Source organism: Anarhichas minor, unplaced genomic scaffold, assembly GCF_050575085.1.
Source record: "Anarhichas minor isolate MPS153535 unplaced genomic scaffold, ASM5057508v1 ptg000074l, whole genome shotgun sequence".
Lineage (NCBI taxonomy): Eukaryota > Metazoa > Chordata > Actinopteri > Perciformes > Anarhichadidae > Anarhichas > Anarhichas minor.
The window spans coordinates 10174255-10194048 of NW_027466520.1; the positions used below are offsets into that span (position 1 = coordinate 10174255).

General features: G+C 41.2%; 4 protein-coding genes across 6 annotated transcripts in view; 1 reads left to right on the forward strand and 3 right to left on the reverse strand.

Annotated features, from left to right (window-relative positions):
- The window catches only part of tpk1 (thiamin pyrophosphokinase 1), a 55554-nt gene extending 52782 nt beyond the window's left edge, over positions 1-2772 (forward strand). For all 3 annotated transcript variants that reach the window (XM_076080479.1, XM_076080477.1, XM_076080478.1), the window contains exon 9: positions 1952-2772. In XM_076080479.1, the coding sequence (XP_075936594.1) occupies positions 1952-2097 (146 nt within the window). In that variant the 3' untranslated portion in view covers positions 2098-2772. The remainder of the gene's footprint in view (positions 1-1951) is intronic.
- Positions 2673-4634, reverse strand: sec61g (SEC61 translocon subunit gamma). Its single transcript, XM_076080480.1, has 4 exons — positions 4479-4634; positions 3985-4088; positions 3702-3804; positions 2673-2827 (listed from the first exon to the last, which is right to left on the reverse strand). The coding sequence occupies exons 2-4, from the start codon at positions 4076-4078 to the stop codon at positions 2818-2820; spliced, it is 207 nt and encodes a 68-aa protein (XP_075936595.1). The 5' UTR covers positions 4079-4088; positions 4479-4634; the 3' UTR covers positions 2673-2817.
- A 1150-nt stretch (positions 4635-5784) lies between these two features.
- On the reverse strand, positions 5785-14041 carry LOC142937638 (retinol dehydrogenase 12). The gene is made up of 7 exons (XM_076080669.1): positions 14028-14041; positions 13319-13434; positions 11209-11364; positions 10800-10904; positions 7740-7949; positions 6848-7040; positions 5785-6631 (listed from the first exon to the last, which is right to left on the reverse strand). Exons 1-7 carry the CDS (start codon positions 14039-14041, stop codon positions 6529-6531), a joined length of 897 nt encoding a protein of 298 aa, XP_075936784.1. The 3' UTR covers positions 5785-6528.
- Positions 14042-14925: 884 nt separating this feature from the next.
- LOC142937639 (retinol dehydrogenase 11) lies at positions 14926-18236 on the reverse strand. The gene is made up of 7 exons (XM_076080670.1): positions 18223-18236; positions 17700-17815; positions 17151-17306; positions 16953-17057; positions 16428-16637; positions 15707-15899; positions 14926-15028 (listed from the first exon to the last, which is right to left on the reverse strand). Exons 1-7 carry the CDS (start codon positions 18234-18236, stop codon positions 14926-14928), a joined length of 897 nt encoding a protein of 298 aa, XP_075936785.1.
- Positions 18237-19794: the final 1558 nt, after the last annotated feature.

Consider the following 19794-nt stretch of genomic DNA (forward strand, 5'->3'; position numbering starts at 1 on the left):
GTTACATGGTTGATTTTAACTGCACAGACATGACAATAAATGAATGCTCTTGTGATGTTACCTGTGATGTTGTTTGAATATGATATGATGTATAAATATTGTTTGAATGTGAGTCACAAATGTGTGCCTTTTAAGGTAATCTGTCCAGGCACAAATTATTCATAAGCGCAGATGGCAATGCTATCCCCTCCAATAAATATAAAATAGAGTTATTAATGGGGCGGAGATGATTGACGGGTAGAAACAAAACTTCATCTGCCCCCCCCTCCCCCCCCCCCTAGTTATAGCCGAGGTCTGTGCTACTCACTCTGCTTATAGAGCACTGACACCAAGCAGGCAAACCAGATAATTAGATCAAAATGGCTAAAGGAACAGTAAGGTCAATGCTTTTAGCAGCCAGAGTGGAGAGAGCTGAGCAACAGAGTGCTTCAGAGACCAAAAATAAAAAAGCCACAGTGTGTCTTGGTTGATGACGGTGCTGAGACAGGTGATGGCTTAAAAAAAAAACTAAAACTCTTTAACTTGAAGCTAAAAGCCACAGCAGAACCCTTTCTGTCTTTTCTGGGAAGTCTTACAAACAAAAAACACGAACACAACAGAAGCTGAATTTTCTGACCTGTGGGGTAGGAATACTTCACTATTCAATTTGCTGCCGATTGTAAGAACATAGTGACAGATTATAGGGAATGAATAATGGAGAGTGCCCCAGGTATGAATCTCCTGAGGTGAGTTTGCCCTTTTCACATTAGCCACGATCCAACAGCTCCACTCTCAGGGTGTTTGTCAGCTCAGCTTGCTCAGAGCGAGTATATAAATGTAACTGTTAATGGGAAAAGGTGACGAGCACATTTCTATTTCTGCCATCCGGGCCTGCTGAAGCACGGCTTAATGGTTTTGTTACTGTCCTCAAGGATTCATTATTTTGCATGAATGCATTCCTCACAAAAAAAAAGGTCATATTCTACATGAGAGTTAGAGCTATTCATTTGTTAAATGTTAAGAGGTTTATCTTTACCAGTTTAGAAAATACAAAGCACTCCGAGTGATTGACGGTCTCTCGCTGGTGGAATGTGACGCCCCCTCACTACTGAGCTTCCTGGTTAGACCACTTGATGTCAGTGTTGGCTCGGTGTCCGTTCAGGCAAATCACCACATTTTGTTTGTTCATATCGAATTGGTTAAACCGAGAGTGAACAGATTGTGTCCCTTAGTGAAACGGCAGCAATGGAGCACAAAGAAAATATAATTATGAAGCTCATATCGCATCAATTACTTGTACGGTTTAACCTGTAAAGCATTAGGTCCTGATAGTGAGATTATTTAGGGTTAGATATTCTGCTAAATCTGTGCCCATCATGTGGTTGAAAAATGTATAAAAAATATTGTATCTTTATTTAAAATGTTCCTCTCATAAAAGTGGAGTTCACTCTCTGCTGGCAAAGGATACCACACAAAAAAAATCGTATTTGACTCAACGGTCACCTTTCCTGTTGGAGGCCGCTGAGGGATTCTCTCTGAGAGGATTTGTTGGCACTTCAGGAACCATAAAGCGGGAGTATGCTCAGTGGCCTTGGCATAATAGCCTTTGTGAATGTGCGCGGTTTTGGCTGTGAGCCCTTTTGGCCCCGGACTGCTTCGCTCGGCCCAAATTTCTTTGCTCAGACATAAAGCAGTCGTGTGGATCGCCTCGCTTTGGTTATCCAGAGACACAAGTCGCTCCAGACCACATCCTCTCTAACAAGGCTTTGACATGTAGCTGCATTATTAATAGTCAAATAACAGAAAATACAGACGGCGGTGTGCATGATTATAAGATAACTAGTCACACGGAACAACAAGAAGCTACTTTTACCCACTGAATAATTGAACTACACTATTTAAAGGAGCCATTAAGTGCAGTAGAACCTCATTACTTCCTGCATTTAATCACGTGTCTGTCTCCTCTGTCCAGATAACCAGGTCCTGCAGTTTGGGAAGCTGGTAAGCACCTCCAACACCTATGAACCCGTTGCCCCTGGAAACCCCAAAAAGCCTGTAACCGTGACAACGGACCAGCCCCTGCTCTGGAGCATGGGCATCTGTGAGGATGGGCACTGACACAGAAGAAGCCCCTCCTCCTCGGGCCACATGTGACTAAGAACATGAGGCAAAGGAAGAAAAAGATGACGGCACTATTACTTATGCCCAAAAAACCTCACCTAATTGTTTCTATGATATAATGATCAAGACCTGGTCAGCTCAGTTGGAATATAAAGATTTACTGTATTCTTTTAACCGGTGTGGATATGCTTCCTCACTGTGCAGGGTTGAACTTAAAATGAACCATATACAACCTGAATCCAGGCCTTACTCCATACCAACATCTGGTTCTCTTTAAAACACATGTTGATATCAGGGAACGTTTGAGAAGGAGCCGACAGCATGTAGCAGATAGAGACTTTGCTGAACCTACAGTACATCTTCCTTTAAATGTGTGCAGGTATCTGCTTTGTATCACAGACTACACCATGTGCCTTTGACGTCAGGGCTTCTGCTAAGTACGAGAGGAAATATTGTTTAGCCAGCTTCAAATTATTTGTGCCTTTTGACGACAGTTTTACAATATTTCTGAAAGCCAGTAAAGTTGTATACATGTTAGTGATAAAAAAAAAAAAGCAACTTGACGAGACAAATGTGTTTCAATTTGTTTTATTTACACATCGAAATATAAATGTTGTACACAGAATGTAAAAATGACATCCCTCTAGTCCCCAATAAACACTTTGCACCACCGTCTCGTCCCCGGGAAATGAAGTTTGTTTTCTTCTTGACCAGGACTTAACCACCACTAGACAGAAAAACGAGAAAAGCAGTGTTAATGATTGGACAAAGCAAAACAACACATTACTGTCAACTACAGTCTGAATGACCGAGCAAACCAAATAATCACTGCTTAAGAAAACTGCCCCCCAAAACAATTATTGTGTGTCAGTCACCACTACGATTGTACCACAACTTTCTTCCCAAAACAGACAATCCAACTCCTACACTTTAGTAAACTATGTTCTCACTATTAAGATAACATGAATAAAAGATAAAATGAATAGTATTTGGATTATATATATCCTACGGTGCCCAAAAATAAAATCATTACTGCTTGACTGCTGTTGAGACCAAGATCTGCTGTAGTTTAATCCGTAAAGTATCCATGCTAGTTGTACAACAATACTATGATCATGCGTTCATTATGATACAAAATTGAGGTTTTCAAACGGGGGATCTCAATGGTATGAGCCGGGAGCCTGTTCCAGCTCTGGTAAAGAAGGTATTTAAATTATTTAAGGATTCATTTTTCAGGATAGTATTGGACTACAAATACTTCAGAAAATTGGATTTTTAAACAGAGTAAAATTCTAATCAAACATGTTGGACAGATGATACCTTTCAGTGGGTTTTTGCAAACCCAGTTTGACTTATTTAAACATCTTTGCAGTGAGTAGATCGAGACAATTAAGCATTTGATTGTGAACAGGGAGTCTCTCCCCCCCCCTCCTCCTCTCTAAGGAGAGGTCAGATATCATTTGAGACACTGGGATAAAATGTTTGGATAGCCGGGACATGCACAACCTATAACAAGACAGCCCCTAACTGTAAAAAATAACCAACAAAGAATTGTACGATACAATCACCATGCAAGTAAGTGGTGTTTTACTGCTACTTACACGATGATGTTGTTGATGGGGATGTGAATGAGTTTGACGAAGAAACCAATGAAACCCATGATGGCAAACCCAATTGCTGTGGCCATGGCAATCTTCTGGAATTCTGAAAGAAGGCAAAAATCACCAATGTCAAAATAATACAAATAAACTTAAGAAAAAAACCTCATATTGCGCCTTGGATCCCTCAATCTTTGATGAGAGCAGTTGAAGTCTGGAAATGTGGAGGCTGCTGCCAACACAACAGAGACCGGGCCCCATGGAAACGGTATAAACCTTTAGTTACCTTTTCTGTCGGGTTTTGTGCATCTCTTCACGAGCCTTATGGAGTCTTTGACGAACTGCCGGCTGGGCTCAACGAACTGCATCACCTGATCCATGGTGCTCAAGCTGCAGACACGATACAAACAGATACACGTTAAAGCTGGAAGTGGGTCGACTGCTGACGTTGACTTTCAGCAGCCTGAACCTTTCAAGACTCCCATCACTCTATTAAATGGTTAATATACACCATGTTCTTTTTTCCCTATCAAATATTCACCAGTATGTATGTAAGATATGTGTCCCTTCTCATTGAAACACGTATTTTAAAGTTAGTTGTGTTAGATAACGCATCCTTGCTAGCTAAGCTAACGTTATCGTAAGAAAGGCTATCAGGTCGACGTGTCGTTCGGTTAGCTGGAAATTAAATCAATAAAACATATCACGATGACTATCACAGCAGTAAGTGGATTAGCTTTGTGTAAAACATAATAATGAATAGAATAGCTTTTAACCTACCTGTTTCTGAGGTCGTGTGAGACGATAAGACAGTCGGAGGAATGAGGGCCACGTAGCTTTTGGGCTGCTTGTTAGTAGAGAAGAGCTGACGTATACTTAACACGCGCATGCGTATGGTCTTCATGCTCCTTTTTATTTCAGCTTGAATTATTGTCCACACTGCCACCTAGCGGCTAGGAGGTGTTAATGCAGAGGCACTCACTTTCTAGTCTCTGGCAATGATATCCGGATTTATTCCGACATAAAAGCACCTTTGAGACCTGAATTATTTTAAGACAAAGAAAATACTTTTTTTTCCCCACATATTATATTTCTGTTGAATGTCAACCCAGAGCACTATTTACTGTGCTTTTATCTGTGTAAACTTTATAATTTAATAGTTGTGATGATTTAATTTGATGACATTATAGTTAATTTTCTTGTTCGATCCTTGGCTGCATATGAAACTTCAGACTGTATGATTGTGTCACAGCAGGGCAGCTGTGGGATATGTCTTACTAACTAACTTAGAACAGTAATTCCATATAGTCAGGTAAGTACGAATATTTGTCAATTTACTAGAATAAAAGTAAGAAATGTTTTTCAAATTAGAGTGACAGTATTTCTGGACACAGGACAGCAGACTGGTGGGATATTGTTGTTTGGTGAGTTTTGATGCGAGTATATATCTAAACCATTACAGGCTACACACATTCCTTTGAGGGAGCGTTGGTCCTTGACTCCTTGTTACCGCTCCTCCTGCTCATGCCACATTCCTTTAGTCCTAAATACTCAGTCATGTGATTTGGATTAAAACACCGTTTAGAATCCTGGCATTTTCTCTTGATCTTTGTTTCTTAATCTACTAATTCTACAGTACAAGTCCCTCACTCACAGTAATACTCACGTCCAGCAAAATACAAGTACGTGTGCTGCAGTCTACTGCATTCTATACACGGGGCCTCAATCAAGTGGCAAAGTGAGCAACAGGATTCTAACGTTACTTTTTTTTACATTTGTCATTTTAATGAATCGACCATGGAGTGAGTCACATTGAAATTCATTCATCTGTTTGGGTGGCATGTCTGAGACTTTAAGAGCCTTAATTCTCTCATTGTTAATACACTAAACCTACCTAATCTCTGCTAACTCTCAAAGGTTAAAGTTATCCCAGTGTCACATTACTGCTCCTGAAACAGCTAACTCAGAACTCAGGTATTCAGTAATTTAACTTAACTTTAGGTAAAAGTCACAAACAAGCAGAACTTTGCAATATGTTTGCCAGTCCAGTTTAATTTTTACATACAGTACATTTGTCACATTAACATCATTTTAAGTTGTTCTAAGGCATCTGAAATTGCAGATAATACAAGGCTGTCCGATGAAACATTTCAATGAAAAAGGGCATAACTTTAGACCAATGGTTCATGTTTCACCGATCAATAAATGTATAATACTTTAAGTGCTACAAAAGTAGAACAGGACTCACTTCATATCTGTCATCCGTCAAGTGCTTTAACCATCAACCAATATACTGTATGTGTGCACAGATGTACAGAATTTCATTCAAATGTTACTTTGAAAAAAAATGGATTTTGGAGGCAGAGTAGAGCTAAATTGTTTTCATCAGTGCCTAAAACTATCACGCCACCACACTGGAACTCAACGTTTGCAGCACGTAAGAGAGTAAGTACTTTCATCCAAAGCAAGACCGTGCTGGCTAACGCCTTTTAACATCTTTACAAGCTAACAAGATAAAACAGCGACTGCAGTCAAGATACAAAACTGTCTAAACAAAGAATGCCCACATGGGTCAATAAAAGTACAAAAAAGACAGTTTTGTCATGCAACCTTCTTTGATAAATACAATGACAAAATTGTCATTTTGATATTTATACAAAATAAAAGAGCTCTGACTTTTGAACTGTTCTGTACTTTGAGTTATAAAAAGCACCTGTTTCACATCAGCAACAGCAACATGAATGCCTATATAAAAGTGCGTAAAAGTGCTCTTTAACAGATGATACATAGCATACAATGTCCTTTCACTATGCAGTTAATTTAACACCGTTCACTGCCAGGTGATGCCAAGCATGTTGCAGCTGATCTCCCACAGTTTCTGGGCCAAGTCTTCATCAGAAGCCGTCCTTGAGCACCCAGCAGTAGCGCAGTCACTGTCCGGGACAGAGAATGACCATTACACTCTGTGATCTGTGTTTGTTTCTCATACAAGAATAAAAAACGTTAACCCTCAGCTACAAACAGTTTACCCTTTTGTTACTCAGCAGGTAGTAATACTGTGCAGCAGGTAGTAATACTGTGCAGCATGAAGTCTAACTCTGAGAGATCTTGTATAACCAATTGCAGGTTTGTTGAAGTACTGTGTGTACCTGAAGTACCCTCCACTCTGGCTGTCCAGGCCTGGCTCCACAGCACAGTAGATGGTGGTCTGTGCTCCCTCCAGTGTTGTCTTGGTGAAAACCCTGAAGATCTTCACTGCCACCTGGATACATTGGTGCTGGTGTCTCCACAGGTCAGACTGCACCACCCCCGGGTGCAGGGAGAACACGCTCACCCCTGTACCTGCAACACGTATACGTACGTAATGCCATGTTTACACACGCAAAAACAAGTTTGTCGATGTTATTGTCATTTGTGCACACCGATATGATTTTGCATACAATTTACACATATTTATTTGCAAAATAGGCTTCTTTCTTATTGTAATTGTTTTTTTCTTTTTAATGCATTATGTCTTTGAATTAAAATCCTAATGAACTTTTGATAGCTATACTCAAGAATCAACCATTAGACTGTAGGGTTGTCATTCTCTGCCATTAAGCAAACGGAAGAACAATGGATTGAGACAATAAAATAGTTCATTTCTAATGAAATTCAAATCATATGTCATTGCTGCACTTCCTCAGAATGAGAAAAGACAATTACTGTGCAAGTGATGGTACGTTAGGACTCGGTTACATCAGTCTTTTCTTATGTAAAACTAAATACAATGCTACTTTCTGATTCATCGTTCTCAGCAACAACTGCGAAGGCTTTTCTGCTCTCCACCCACTGTAAAATAAATTCTCCCATTAGAAGTTATCCATCAAGCTTCCAAGCCAAACCATCCTGAGTTTTGAGTCTATCAGCAACACCATACATGTGTACATCCTCATGTGTCAACATATATATATAAATATAATATACAACCAAATGTGTAATAAACTTATTCTTTCTTTCTTCCGTCCCTCGTGATGTGTGCTTATGCTTGGACCACCTCACCTCGTAACCGCTTGGCAAGTGAGCGTGCAAAGAGGACGTTCGCCAGTTTGCTCTGCCCATAGGCCTTCATGGTATCGTAACTCCTCTCACTGTTGATGTCATCCAGTCGAATTCCAGTCCAAGTGTGGGCCACCGATGCCACGACGACGATACGGGCAGGAGCTGAGCTCTTGATGAGGTCCAGCAGCAGGTAAGTCAACAGGAAATGACCTGCGGAAAGTCATGAGACACAAACTCAGAGGCTATTGTCCTGTGCTACCCAAACAGACTACACAACACTGGGGTGTGTTTTTCTTGTAGCGCTGCCAGCCAAAATCCTAAAGATTTGGAAACTCATAAAACACCCTACATAGCCTACTTTTTTAATTAAGACGGGCTTTAAAGAGAAAGAGAATGTTGGAGCTGCTGTAGAGGTAATATAACTGTACCACTCTGCGAGACATCACCGCTGTGCCAACCAGATGCTATCTGGACTCCTTATACTGTTGGTGTGTTTCTTGTGTTTCGGCTTGTGCTTTGATTTTGAAGTGCTGAGCAGAGAGCTCCTATAAAATGTCCTTGAACCACATCTTCTAAATTGCAGCAATGTTCTTTATCACTAACACTGAAGTGACTTTCATTTTCACCGTACTGTTGCTATAATGACATTAGGAGCCCGGGTGCGTCTCTTTCCCTCTGTTTCTTCCTCTGTGGTGGTCTTTGTCCCTCCTTGTAAGACTCTCTTTCTTGCAATCACTTGCAATGAGCTTACTCACTCTCCATTCATAAATTTAAGGGCAAACATCATGGTATTGCTGCATGTTTACTATGTGATGTTCTTGTGGTTCCATGTGATGCTGGAGTCACAAGCGGTTGTTTTTCGTAGTCAACATACAGTAGCGCTTACTATGATAATGAGCTCATTAGCAACCCTGACGTAAACAACATGTTGATTGATGCTCTTCATTTACAATAAGTGGGAACTAGAAGGCAAAGACATTTAGCCTTCGTTTGTTATTCAAGCAGCCTCATTATAAGCTGTATGAATGGAAATCACCATGTGTTGCAAGTCAAAAGTCAAGATAATCTTAGGAAAGTTTTATGTGATCAACAACTGTATCATAATGGGGGGGCGGACACGTCTCTCTAAATATTTAGAACATGTGAATTTGTCTCCCCCAAATGAAACATGAAAGTAGCAGAGGACTTCTATTTTTGAAAAACCGCTAGAACAACACCTCCGCTAAAGTAGGGGACAGTAACCTCAAAAGCAATGGTTGTAATCCAACGTAGAACAAAAAGAAGTAGAAGCGTTGTCGAGGCTCCGCTTCGACAGATGCAGAACGCTGGCCTTTGCTGCAGAAGGAGGTCTGAGGGAGGACTGAGTAAACATGGCAAGCTCTGCTCTAATACAGCCGCAGATTGGCGAGAAAAAGATCAACCAAAAAGCGGAATTATAGTCCGTCAACTACAATGGAGGATTAAAAATATTCTTCAAAAATATTCTTTAAAATACTTTCTTTAATTAAGTCAAAACATTCAGAGAAAAAGTTGTAATACTTCAAGTAAAATCATAATAGAATAGGTTGTTTCCAATCATAAGTACATATTTTAGCATTTTCTTATGGTACATTGGCTACTGCTGCCTGTAAGTATTGTGGTGTCTTTCCTCTGTCCGGTAGCTCTGTGACGGTGTGTGTGCGTCCCACTGAGAGGTCATAGTACAGTAGGTCATAAACCGTCATACTATAGTTTGTCATAAAAAGTCATAGTATGGTATGTCAAAAAAGTTAAAGTGTAATAGGTAGTAAAAATGTCAAAGTATAGTATGTCATAAAAAGTAAAAAAAAAAGTCATAGTATAGTATGCTGTGAAGTATACTATGTCATAAAAAGTCATGTTATAGTATGCCCTAAAAAAAGTTATTAAAAAGTAATAGGATAGTATGTCGTAAAAAGGTCATACCATAGTCATTATGGCTAGTGACAACATTCTTATCTACAAAAGCAGAACATGTTTAGGAACCACTGAATGGATTCATCATTGACGTGAATAGGTGCCAAAATGCACATTAAAGAGGTTACGTCCCCAAACAAAGACACAAAGGAGAATGGGAGCGTAAATCATGGCTGCATGTGCGTTGACTCATCAGGGATAACACTAAATGAAAATAGTTGATCAGGACAATACATATCTGAAAGCAATACAGAATGCCTGAGAGCATTGCTGCATTGTGTCCCATTATATTTTCATATTTGTGATCGTCACTAGTCGCCTGACTTTTGTTTTCCTTTAAATAAATAAAGACATTTCCGCCATAAATTGGTGCATAAAAACTCACCAGAATGCAGGAAATGATTGAAATGGAAATGAGTGTTTGACGCTCACAATTTCTCCCCTCAGACCCCCGCTTAATACGTGTCCTCACCAATGTTGAAATAAGAAAATGGATGCTCTTGTACTGCATACATACTGAAACACTGGGGAAAGTTTGCAAAAACTGATTTCTGTTCAGGGTACACATACACAATACCACTGCCCTAAAAACGTTTGCTTTCTTTACTATTGTTCTCTTTTTCCTGTTTTACTATGTTTTAGTATTGTTCTGTTTTTCCTGTGTGTGTGTGTGTGTGTGTGTGTGTGTGTCTGCATATGTGTGTGGGTGACCATGTTCGAGCACAGACTGTTCTTCTCTCTGTCAGCCTGTGCCAAAAATACCACCGAGGCAAAGATAATTAGGAAGGAAGCCATGAGTCAATGCAGGGAAAACACTGACAGCTGAAGAAAACCGCAACTCTGGTTCATTTTCCTGGCTGACATGTTAGCCAGCTTGGTTGTACATGTGTCCAATGGCTTTTTTAAATACAACGTAATATGGGTTATAATATTTGAACCTTGTTTAGCAGGAAAAGCCCTCCCATCACTGTGTAATCATGTTAATAAATCACTCAAAGATTTGACTGCCAGCTGTTTATGTTACGGCAATTACCGAGACTGAGCCGTCGCTCGCTTATTTATCCCGCTGACATCACAGCCAACCGAACCACTTCCCTGAATTGTATGCCTTTCACTATGACTTACCCAAATGATTGACACCCAACTGCATTTCAAAGCCGTCAGCAGTCTTGGAGTAGGGACACATCATGACGCCTGCATTGTTTATCAGGATATTCACTTGTTTCTCCTCTGAAAAGATTCCACACAAACACAAAAGAAGTTAGAGTTAGTAATACTTTCCCATGAGTATGTTAAATAAGTGGCATGAATGCAAGGGGTGTTTGGTAAGTGGACTGCATTTAGCGCTTTTTACAGTTGGCCTCTCATTAACCCATGTGCAGATGCATCAATGGTCTAAGAGCTGCTATGAAAAAGCACAATCAGGAGTTATTCAAGTCTCTCTCCATTGCTCGCAGACATGTGGACAGGAAGAGCCAGGGATCGACCCACAAACCCGTGCCATTTGTAAAGATATCGGTGGTCAGTTTCCTACCTTTGTTGATGAGCTCAGCAAACGCTCTAATGGACTTAATGTCAGAGAGATCCAGTTTCCTGATGACCACATTCTCATTTCCTGTGTCTTCCAAAACCTCCGTTCGGGCCTCCTCTGCCCTCTCCAGGTCTCTGCACGCCATGATGATGCGCGCGCCTGCAAAACAAGAGTCTCAGGTCACACGACTTATGAGGAGAATGTTCTCCCCATTCCACACGACTGTCCTCCCACAGTGTGACGAAACACAGCTCACCTGAACTCTAAACTTTGAATTAATTAATTAATTGTTTCTGTGAGCTGACCCCCCCCCCCCCCCATCTTTATGCTGAACAATTACACAAGAAATCACTGTTATTGTTACAGCACTCTGTATTATACTAACGGCTGCATAGAAACGTGACAGTGATATATTAAGGTGAATATTCTACACACATCTGGCTAAAATGCTTAAAAGTTTCCAAACTTAAAACTACAAAGGCATTGCTCATTTGCACACACACAAAGCCAACTACGTCAATCAAGGGGGAAGTACGTACTGTAAATCTGTACTTTTTGAGATCATCCTCTAATGTTTTCTAAGCCCTCATTCAGCATCTCATTTAGCCAGGTGCTCCACTCTCATGAACACAAGACCCTCTCAACTGTGTCATTCTCGTCTCTGACGCAAATGACGGTGCATTCTCCTTAATGAGCAGAGAAAAGGGGCTTTGAGGACACACACACACTGTCACCCACAAACATGCATGCATGCACACACAAACTAACAAATAGAAAGACAACTCCCCCGCCACACACACACACAATAACACACAAAATAGCTGCTGTGCCCACCAATTATGGAAGAGGAGAGCCATTAATCAGTTGGAGCGTAGCGTCTGTATCCCATCACAGTGTCTTTGTTCCCCCTTGCTGTTCCCATGTCGGAAAACCCAATTGTTCCCTCATTTCCCTGGTGGCCAAGTTCACTCAATTAAATTCAATAGTAAACAAATGTGAGAATGGAAGGTTATGATGAGTCAAGTTAAAGATCACCCAGCAGATGATACACCGTGTTATTGAGGCTTAAATAATGTCAGTGTATGCAATAAGGACAAAATGCAAATAATGACTTAAGTCAAACCTGATCCTATTTTGTGTATTCAGATTCAATAATATGTACATTTTACTTTGTCTACATGGTAAATGAGTAACAAATAAATGATTAAGAGGGTTGGGATTTGGTGCGTTTGTCCTGATACAGTACCCCAAGGACCCACCTTCTGATATGAATCCTCGCGAATCTAATCATGTTGTCATCGTGTCATTGTATAATCCAATTTACTGAAAAATGATCCAGTAATTTGACAGGGAATTATCCAGGAGCGAGGACCAAAGAATTATTATTTTTTAAAAAGGAGGGAGATGCCATGCAGAGCCTTTCAAGTGCAAACGAATGTAAAAAAAAGCAATCACGTATGCAGAACCACTTTTTAATTACTCATTCTGCGTGTGTGTGTGTGTGTGTGTGTGTGTGTGTGTGTGTGTGTGTGTGTGTGTGTGTGTGTGTGCGCGCACCCTCCAATCTCTCTTTGTTGCCCGTCTGGCTCCAGAGGGGAGCAGACCCTCACAATGCTCCCTCTGTCCCCTAAATGTATCGTCTGTCTTCCATCACTGCTATTCGTCTTTCTTTCATTTGGATTGGTGAAGTGTGACGCAAGATGTACATTTTGGATATCTGTTTTCCATCTGCCCTTCATTTCGGTCTTGGAATATGCAAGAAGGTAAAGTATTCTGAACTCACAAAATCAGTTGATACAGCCTCATAGTCCCACCAAAACATAAACAGCAGAAGCACATTGAATAAGCACACAAGTAGGATTAAACCCGATTCTTTGGTGGAGGTCGTGAGGACAGAGGGCACAGTCAAAGATCACGCTTTATAGCTTTAAACAACCGAAAGCATTGGAGGTGCTTAATTCCAAGGAAAAGAGTGGAATGTGTAAAGCACAGTTTGGTAGTCAGTGAAAATGGAAGATAAAATCCAAAGAAGCAGGTACACAATAATGTGAGCGAGCCAGAAATAGACTGAGGCAGATGGGGGAGAGACAGACAAGCCTGAGCAGTAGGCTACCTCTTCTCGCCAGGTCCCTGGCCGTTTCTTTTCCAATACCAGTGTTGGCTCCGGTGATGATGACCGTTTTCCCATCCAACCTCTCCTCAGATGACCAGCGGTGACAGCACACACTCCTGAACAACACACAACAATCACAGACACCTTCATCATAAGTACTACTTCCAATCACCACTGCTGCTGCTGCTGTCAGTAATGCACTTTGTCACACAGTCATTCAGGAACTTGATCCTTTGTGGAATTTTCCATAGAAGTGAAGCAAAGAGAAGTGAAGGGAATATGTTAACAGGAAAATCAATCATGCGAAACATGATCCATAATTTGATGATTACAGGGACTGATTGACTTTTGTTACATTTAAGCACATAATTATCTATGTTTTCTAAATCCTGTATAGGCAATCTGTATTTACACCCCCTGAATATGATTATGACATGAAAAAACCTGACTATACACGATAAGAATAAAAGAACATATTCAGTTTAAACTCAGTAGCTGTTTCACAGTGAGCAAAAAGCAATCAGACTGGTTTCCTCAACTGCTTTTCATTTACTCATGACTAATGCATACTAATGATTTGCAAGCAAAGAAATACGCTCCGGATCGACGCAAATTACACGTTTAATCAGATCCAAATCTGCCGGCACGGTGTAATCTAATGACCTTAATAAAATGACTAACGTTCCTGCTAATAACGAAGCCACAAAACCTGACGTTATGCATGTTTTCCTACCTGCAGTTCATTCTGCAACAGATTCCCAGCTCAGGACCAGTGAGCCACTTCAGCAAGAAATGAATTTACCTCCTGAATTCAGTCCTCCCACCGTGTCATCTCTGCCCACCCCCGCCGCGTTGCTTCGTGACAAATAACGCGGCTGGCCCAATCAGGCGCGAGCTGACGCGTAATTGATTAGCAAGTTGTAGACTGTGAAACAGCCGGCCGCTGCTGACAGAGGGGCTCAAGTTACGGACCGGGCTGTCACCGGAGAGTGGTGGGAAATCTATTCCGCCGAAAGAATTTTGTTTTTTTTCCCCACCACTGCTATATACGTGACACCAGGAAGCTTATAGAAAGTGCAAACATAAAGCAGTCCCCGTAGGTAACCCACTTAATGCGGTCATCGTGGTGTTATATTGCAACTTCGCTTTCTGGCCACGTGAGGTCCTGGACTGTGTTAGTGAGACCTTATCCGAGTCATGAGGATTTCACCCCAAAACACCCACGCATAATCTGTTATATGTTCAATAAATCACTCGTGGGAGGGGTTCCTGACGCAACAGTGAACATTTAGAATAAGCCTGCTGCATGCTGACATCCTAGCTTGCCGATTCAAACATAACACACAACAACCATTGGCGGATTTGAATAGCAGTGATGTTTTTTTTATTAGCAACAGCTATGAAATTTGCTTTCTCCAACCTATTAGCATTCTCAGCCTTAATTGTCTGAGTTTTACCAATCAAACTCTTTTACAATATAGATTGGGCTTGTATTAGTATCCATTTTCAGCAAATCTATAGCGTTAGTATAATATTGAAAGGTAACACTGCGTGCTCATGTATAGTGGCCTCATAGCATGTAGAAGAGCATAGTTAGATGTATAGGTTTATCTCCAGCGGATGCCTAGCTGTTGGCAGCTCACAGCCCACAGCTTTAAGGCAGTGCCATCATCCTGACCTGCCCTGGAGCTCTCTGCAGTGGCACAGTCCCTGTAAGAAAAGGAAAGACAGAGTAATGACTTATTTTGCGCGTATACAGCTTTTTGGTTGTCTTAAAGTTTTAAAATACCTTTTTAAACACCCTGTTTCTCTTTATCTAATCCTCCTCTAAAGGCCCTTTTCACAGCAACCATTTTGTGTGCATGCTGGATCACACGGCTGTGACACTGAATCGAATGGGACCAGAACTAATTTGATCAATTGTGTTTACATTTCAAAACAGCCCTTTGTAATTGTTACAGAATTAAGGAGGGAAATCCTGTGAGATAAGTACATTTTGTACATTCAGTGACTGGCCTATTGGTAGCTGTGATCGCTTTTAGATAGCTGTCATGTAGCTGATTGACATATGTCTGCATCTAGCACCTTATAATAAGACTGTTGGTGGTGTGTTCAGGAGTTCTGCCAAGGTTCCTGCTGGCCCACAAATCTAAGCAGGTATAGGAAATACTATTAACGTTGTGACTAAATATGTTAATGACAATTACAATATCCAACATTTTGCACCATCAAAGAAACAATGGCCTCCGGTTGTTTACATGTGTGTGTTGTGATGCTGCCTGGCGTCTTCTTTCACCTCTTAGGAGGTTTGATAAATGGCTTGGTTAGGCTGATTTGAATTGATTGATCTCAAGTATTGCTGCCGGAGCAACAGCATTTCAGACTGACTTGTAATATCCTCCGGTGACCAGCTGGTGCTCAGGAGTGATGGCACAGTAGATGGTGGTGTAGGCTCCCTCTGCTGGGGTCTTGAGCATGCAAGCAAGCGCCTTGGATACGCTCACAAGAGGGCGCCCTAGGTGCCTTGTGATTTCAGTGTTCACCATGCCGGGGTCCACAGAGTAAGCCATCACACCTAGAGCTGTTACCAAGGGGATGCATTTAGGTACAGAATTTATTTCAAATGGGTTGATGTGGATGCCCCCTTCCCAAAACCCACTTTGCTCTTCTATCCCACTGTAGTGTTTTGGTCAACCTGAAATGAAGAAAACCTTCAAAAGCAACCTAATAGTAGTCAAACACAACTGACATGTTGCAAGGACGTAATGATAAATGCGTGAGTTTGATATCAGAATCCTGCTACTGTAGTCATTCTTCACTCATTATCATGACTGTAGAAATGATTAAATGAATGGTGAGACTGACAAACAAGGTGTGATGCAATGATTCATTCCTTAAGACCAGCGTGTTCCTCTAAACAAGTTTCTCCTTGCTCTTCTTGCCCAGAGCGGCTGTGGTTCAGGCATGGGACTCTCACACCGGCTAGAGATTCTGATCCATTTTTTACGCAAAGTAAAAGAGACACAGAAAGATACATAAAGACAAATATACATGGTGCATAACATTGCCCTCTCTCTGCCTCTCTCTCACACACACACACACACCCTACCCTCAATCCTTTTGGCCAGCTCTCTGGTAAACAGGATGTTGGCCAGCTTGCTCTGTGCGTACGCCCTGACAGGGTGGTAGTCTTTCTCGCCGCTCAGGTTATCAAACTGGATCTTTCCCATAGTGTGAGCTAACGAGGACAAGTTGATGACCCGGGATGGGGCCGAGTGCTTCAGCAAGTCCAGTAACAGAAAGGTCAGGAAGAAATGACCTGAAGAGGGAACAATCAAGTGAAAGTAGAGAGACAGAAGAGGAGTTTACGGCGAGGTAAAATAAGACGCAGAAGGAGCAAGGTAAAAAAAAAAAATACACAAAGGATTTAGAGATTGGCTCACTGGTCATCCATTGAGTGACGGAAACAGAGCCACAAAATGAGCTGGTTGATAATTTGTGCTATTGCTGCATGCTAATACTTCATTGCTACAATGAAAAGTGGTGACGGCCACTGGCCAGGGGCCCACAAAAATAGTTAGTAGATTTATTTGAATCAATGAATATAACAAACTGGTGTATCGTAATCTCATACCCAAGTGATTGACTCCAAACTGCATCTCATATCCATCCACTGTGGTGGTGTAAGGGCACATAGCCACACCTGCATTGTTGATCAGATAGTGAAGAGTCTTCTCATCTGGAAAACAAAATATATGTTAACTCCATTACAGTCTTTATGAAAAACTGTATTCCAGTCGTGCGTGTGTGCGTGTGCGTGCGTGCCACCCACTGCTGTAGATATTCTCAGCAAACTGGCAGATAGATTTGGTGTCAGCCAGATCCAGTTGCCTGGCGACTACTTTGGCTCCCTTTACCTCCCTCATGATGTCACGAGCAGCCTGCTCTCCTTTTGCCATGTCTCTGCATGCCAAAATCACCCGAGCACCTACGGAGATTGACACCACTTAATGATGACTGTGCGCTTGCATGTACATGCATGTCGAAATTTGAACAAAGTAAGGTTTAAAAGTTTCCTTTTAAACATTTATTTTTGTCTCAGCGTTTATATATCTATACATGGCAGGCATTTATTTAAATACTGATTTATTGAAACCAGTATTTGTTCATATGCTTGTGAGCATTATTTATTTAATGTAATTTGGCAGTTCAATGCTTTAGCCACCTCATTATATTTGTTATACTTGCATGCTTGTTAAACTGTAAACAATTTCCACACAGGTACTCTCAGTCACACAGCAAGAGAGAATAATACAAAGAGCCTGTAAGTCATCACGGTACTCATTTGTCTGTCTTTAAATGTGCGGTTCTGCTTGCTTGCCTCTGGCTGCCAGGTCTTTCGCTGTCTCCTTGCCTATTCCAACATTGGACCCCGTTACTATGGCTGTCTTCCCTTCCAGTCGCACATCTGAGGACCACTTGGGAATAATTAGAGACCTGAGGAGTGGGGCATGAAGGTATTAATGATAAATGAAGGAAAATCTTGACACCAAATGTTATGGTTAAATCCAATTTTTACAATCAAGATAGTTAAAAAAAAACGTTGTAAGACAAGTGGAGGGCTTAAATTATTGTTTATGTGACATGTTTGTTTAAACTTACAGTGACTAAATTACAAGGTGGGTGAGGTGTACCACCTAAGGCAAAACAGTGAATGCCATAAACAACGATCATCGGACAAAATGAAGTTAAAAGTCACAGCTGACTTGGCAACTTCATTTGGCATTTCTGAACTGACCTGAAGCAACATCTGCACCCATCTTAATTGGCTTAAATTAATGTAATAGTGAACATATATATTTTTTGTGAATTCTATTTATCTTCTTGTGTGAGATGTTTCTTACCTGATTGCTTCCATTTCTCTAGTTGGTGACACAAACTAATGTTATCCCTCCTTCAATTGAAACGTCTCCTTTCCAACGATGTTGTCCCAAGACGCCAGAGAACTGGGATGTAAGCCTAGCTTTAGAGTGCACTGGGAAGTCATAATTACATGAAAAGTCTCATGACTTGTTAAAAGCCTGTTAATGTGACAAATCAATTCGACAGAACCTTTAACAGGGTTCGTTGTGAGCGATCACATGGCATGTTCTGCGAAATTTCAATGAGCCTGAGTAACAGAGAACTACTGAGTTTTTAGCTACAGTGTTATAATGCTTGCCATTTCTAAATTGAACTTCACAACCTTGAACTCAGCAGATTGTTGGGATGTCATGTAAGCAGTATTTAAGGTTGTATCCGCTGGTCCAAGTGTTGCTAAGTGATTGATTTTACCCTTTTAAGCTCCTCATATGTCCCGTATGCCAAATCATTAGCTGTGAAGTAACCAGAAACTGCATCTGCTGGGTGAAAAATGACCATTGGTGAGATAAATCTAAGTGTCATGTGCAGAAGAGTGATTGCAGGTGAAATTGAAAACCTAGATATACAGGTGATCCTGTCAGCATTAGACCACTGTGGATTTTCTGGTGCTTTCCACAGGAAGGTCTACGTTACCACCTAAGTGTGAGCGTGTTATCCTAATTGATGATTGAGGTGACCATGACAGTTTATTTGATCCTTCATCCCCCACCCCCTTCTTCTTCAGGGGCCTATATTTACATTAGCATTTCCAAATTGTGTTTGTATGCGTGTGTGTGTTGGTAAATGGGTCATGTGTTTGTATTGTATTAATAAGACCACAGACTATATTTAGTCAATGTAGGACATGCTTCTAAAAATGTGATAAACAGAGGCATTGCTTGCCTTGCACTACTTTTCAAAGTCACGATTTTTGTCTTTTTGTCATCCTGACATACAGTCACCACTAGGGGGCAGACTGTAGCAACATGCAGTGGTTAAGGACTTACTGCATATCTTCAGTCAAAGAGGGACTGTTTTCTCACACATGGAAGGCAGAGAAAAAAAGAAAAAAGAAAGCTAAAATCATTTACAGTCAGGTTCTGTGTTGACCGGGCCGCCAGGCCTCATGTAAACCATGTGAAAGCTAGTCATAACTTCCTGTTTTCACAAAAAAACCATAAAATAAGCTGAGACGAGATGCACACTTACACACACACACACACACGCACGCACACAAACACACACATATAAACATACTCCTGCCGACCCAAACCAGGCCTAAATGAGTGCTGCCAGCTTCTCTCATGTGGTCTCTCTGTGACGCTGGCTGGTCTGACTGCTAGCTTGGTTTCCCCTCACAGCTGCTCGCCATCCACAGGCCTGATGAAAGGCTGCCTGTCTGTCTGTCCGTCTGTCAACACGGGGACAAAGACAGAGAGGCCTTGCCACATGTTTAATTATTGCTTCACAAAGATTATAGATCATCTTGAGGGGAGAAATGACTCGCTCATTGTAATTTGACGAAACCAGAATAGGAAAGTTGACAGAGAGAAACCGCAGAATGTAGGAAAGCA

What these genes read in the sequence shown, in the direction of transcription:
- sec61g (XM_076080480.1), bottom strand. Translation starts at nt 4,078, where the DNA reads ATGGATCAGGTGATGCAGTTCGTTGAGCCCAGCCGGCAGTTCGTCAAA. An exon ending in CACAAAACCCGACAGAAAAG is followed by an intron (nt 3,805 to 3,984) that starts GTAACTAAAGGT and finishes GCCTTCTTTCAG; the next exon opens with AATTCCAGAAGATTGCCATG.
- LOC142937638 (XM_076080669.1), bottom strand. An exon ending in CAGGGACCTGGCGAGAAGAG is followed by an intron (nt 11,365 to 13,318) that starts GTAGCCTACTGC and finishes CTTGTTTTGCAG; the next exon opens with GCGCGCGCATCATCATGGCG. An exon ending in TGCTGAGCTCATCAACAAAG is followed by an intron (nt 10,905 to 11,208) that starts GTAGGAAACTGA and finishes GAATCTTTTCAG; the next exon opens with AGGAGAAACAAGTGAATATC.
- LOC142937639 (XM_076080670.1), bottom strand. An exon ending in GAAAGACCTGGCAGCCAGAG is followed by an intron (nt 17,307 to 17,699) that starts GCAAGCAAGCAG and finishes CAATCTCCGTAG; the next exon opens with GTGCTCGGGTGATTTTGGCA. An exon ending in GTTTGGAGTCAATCACTTGG is followed by an intron (nt 16,638 to 16,952) that starts GTATGAGATTAC and finishes TTCCCTCTTCAG; the next exon opens with GTCATTTCTTCCTGACCTTT.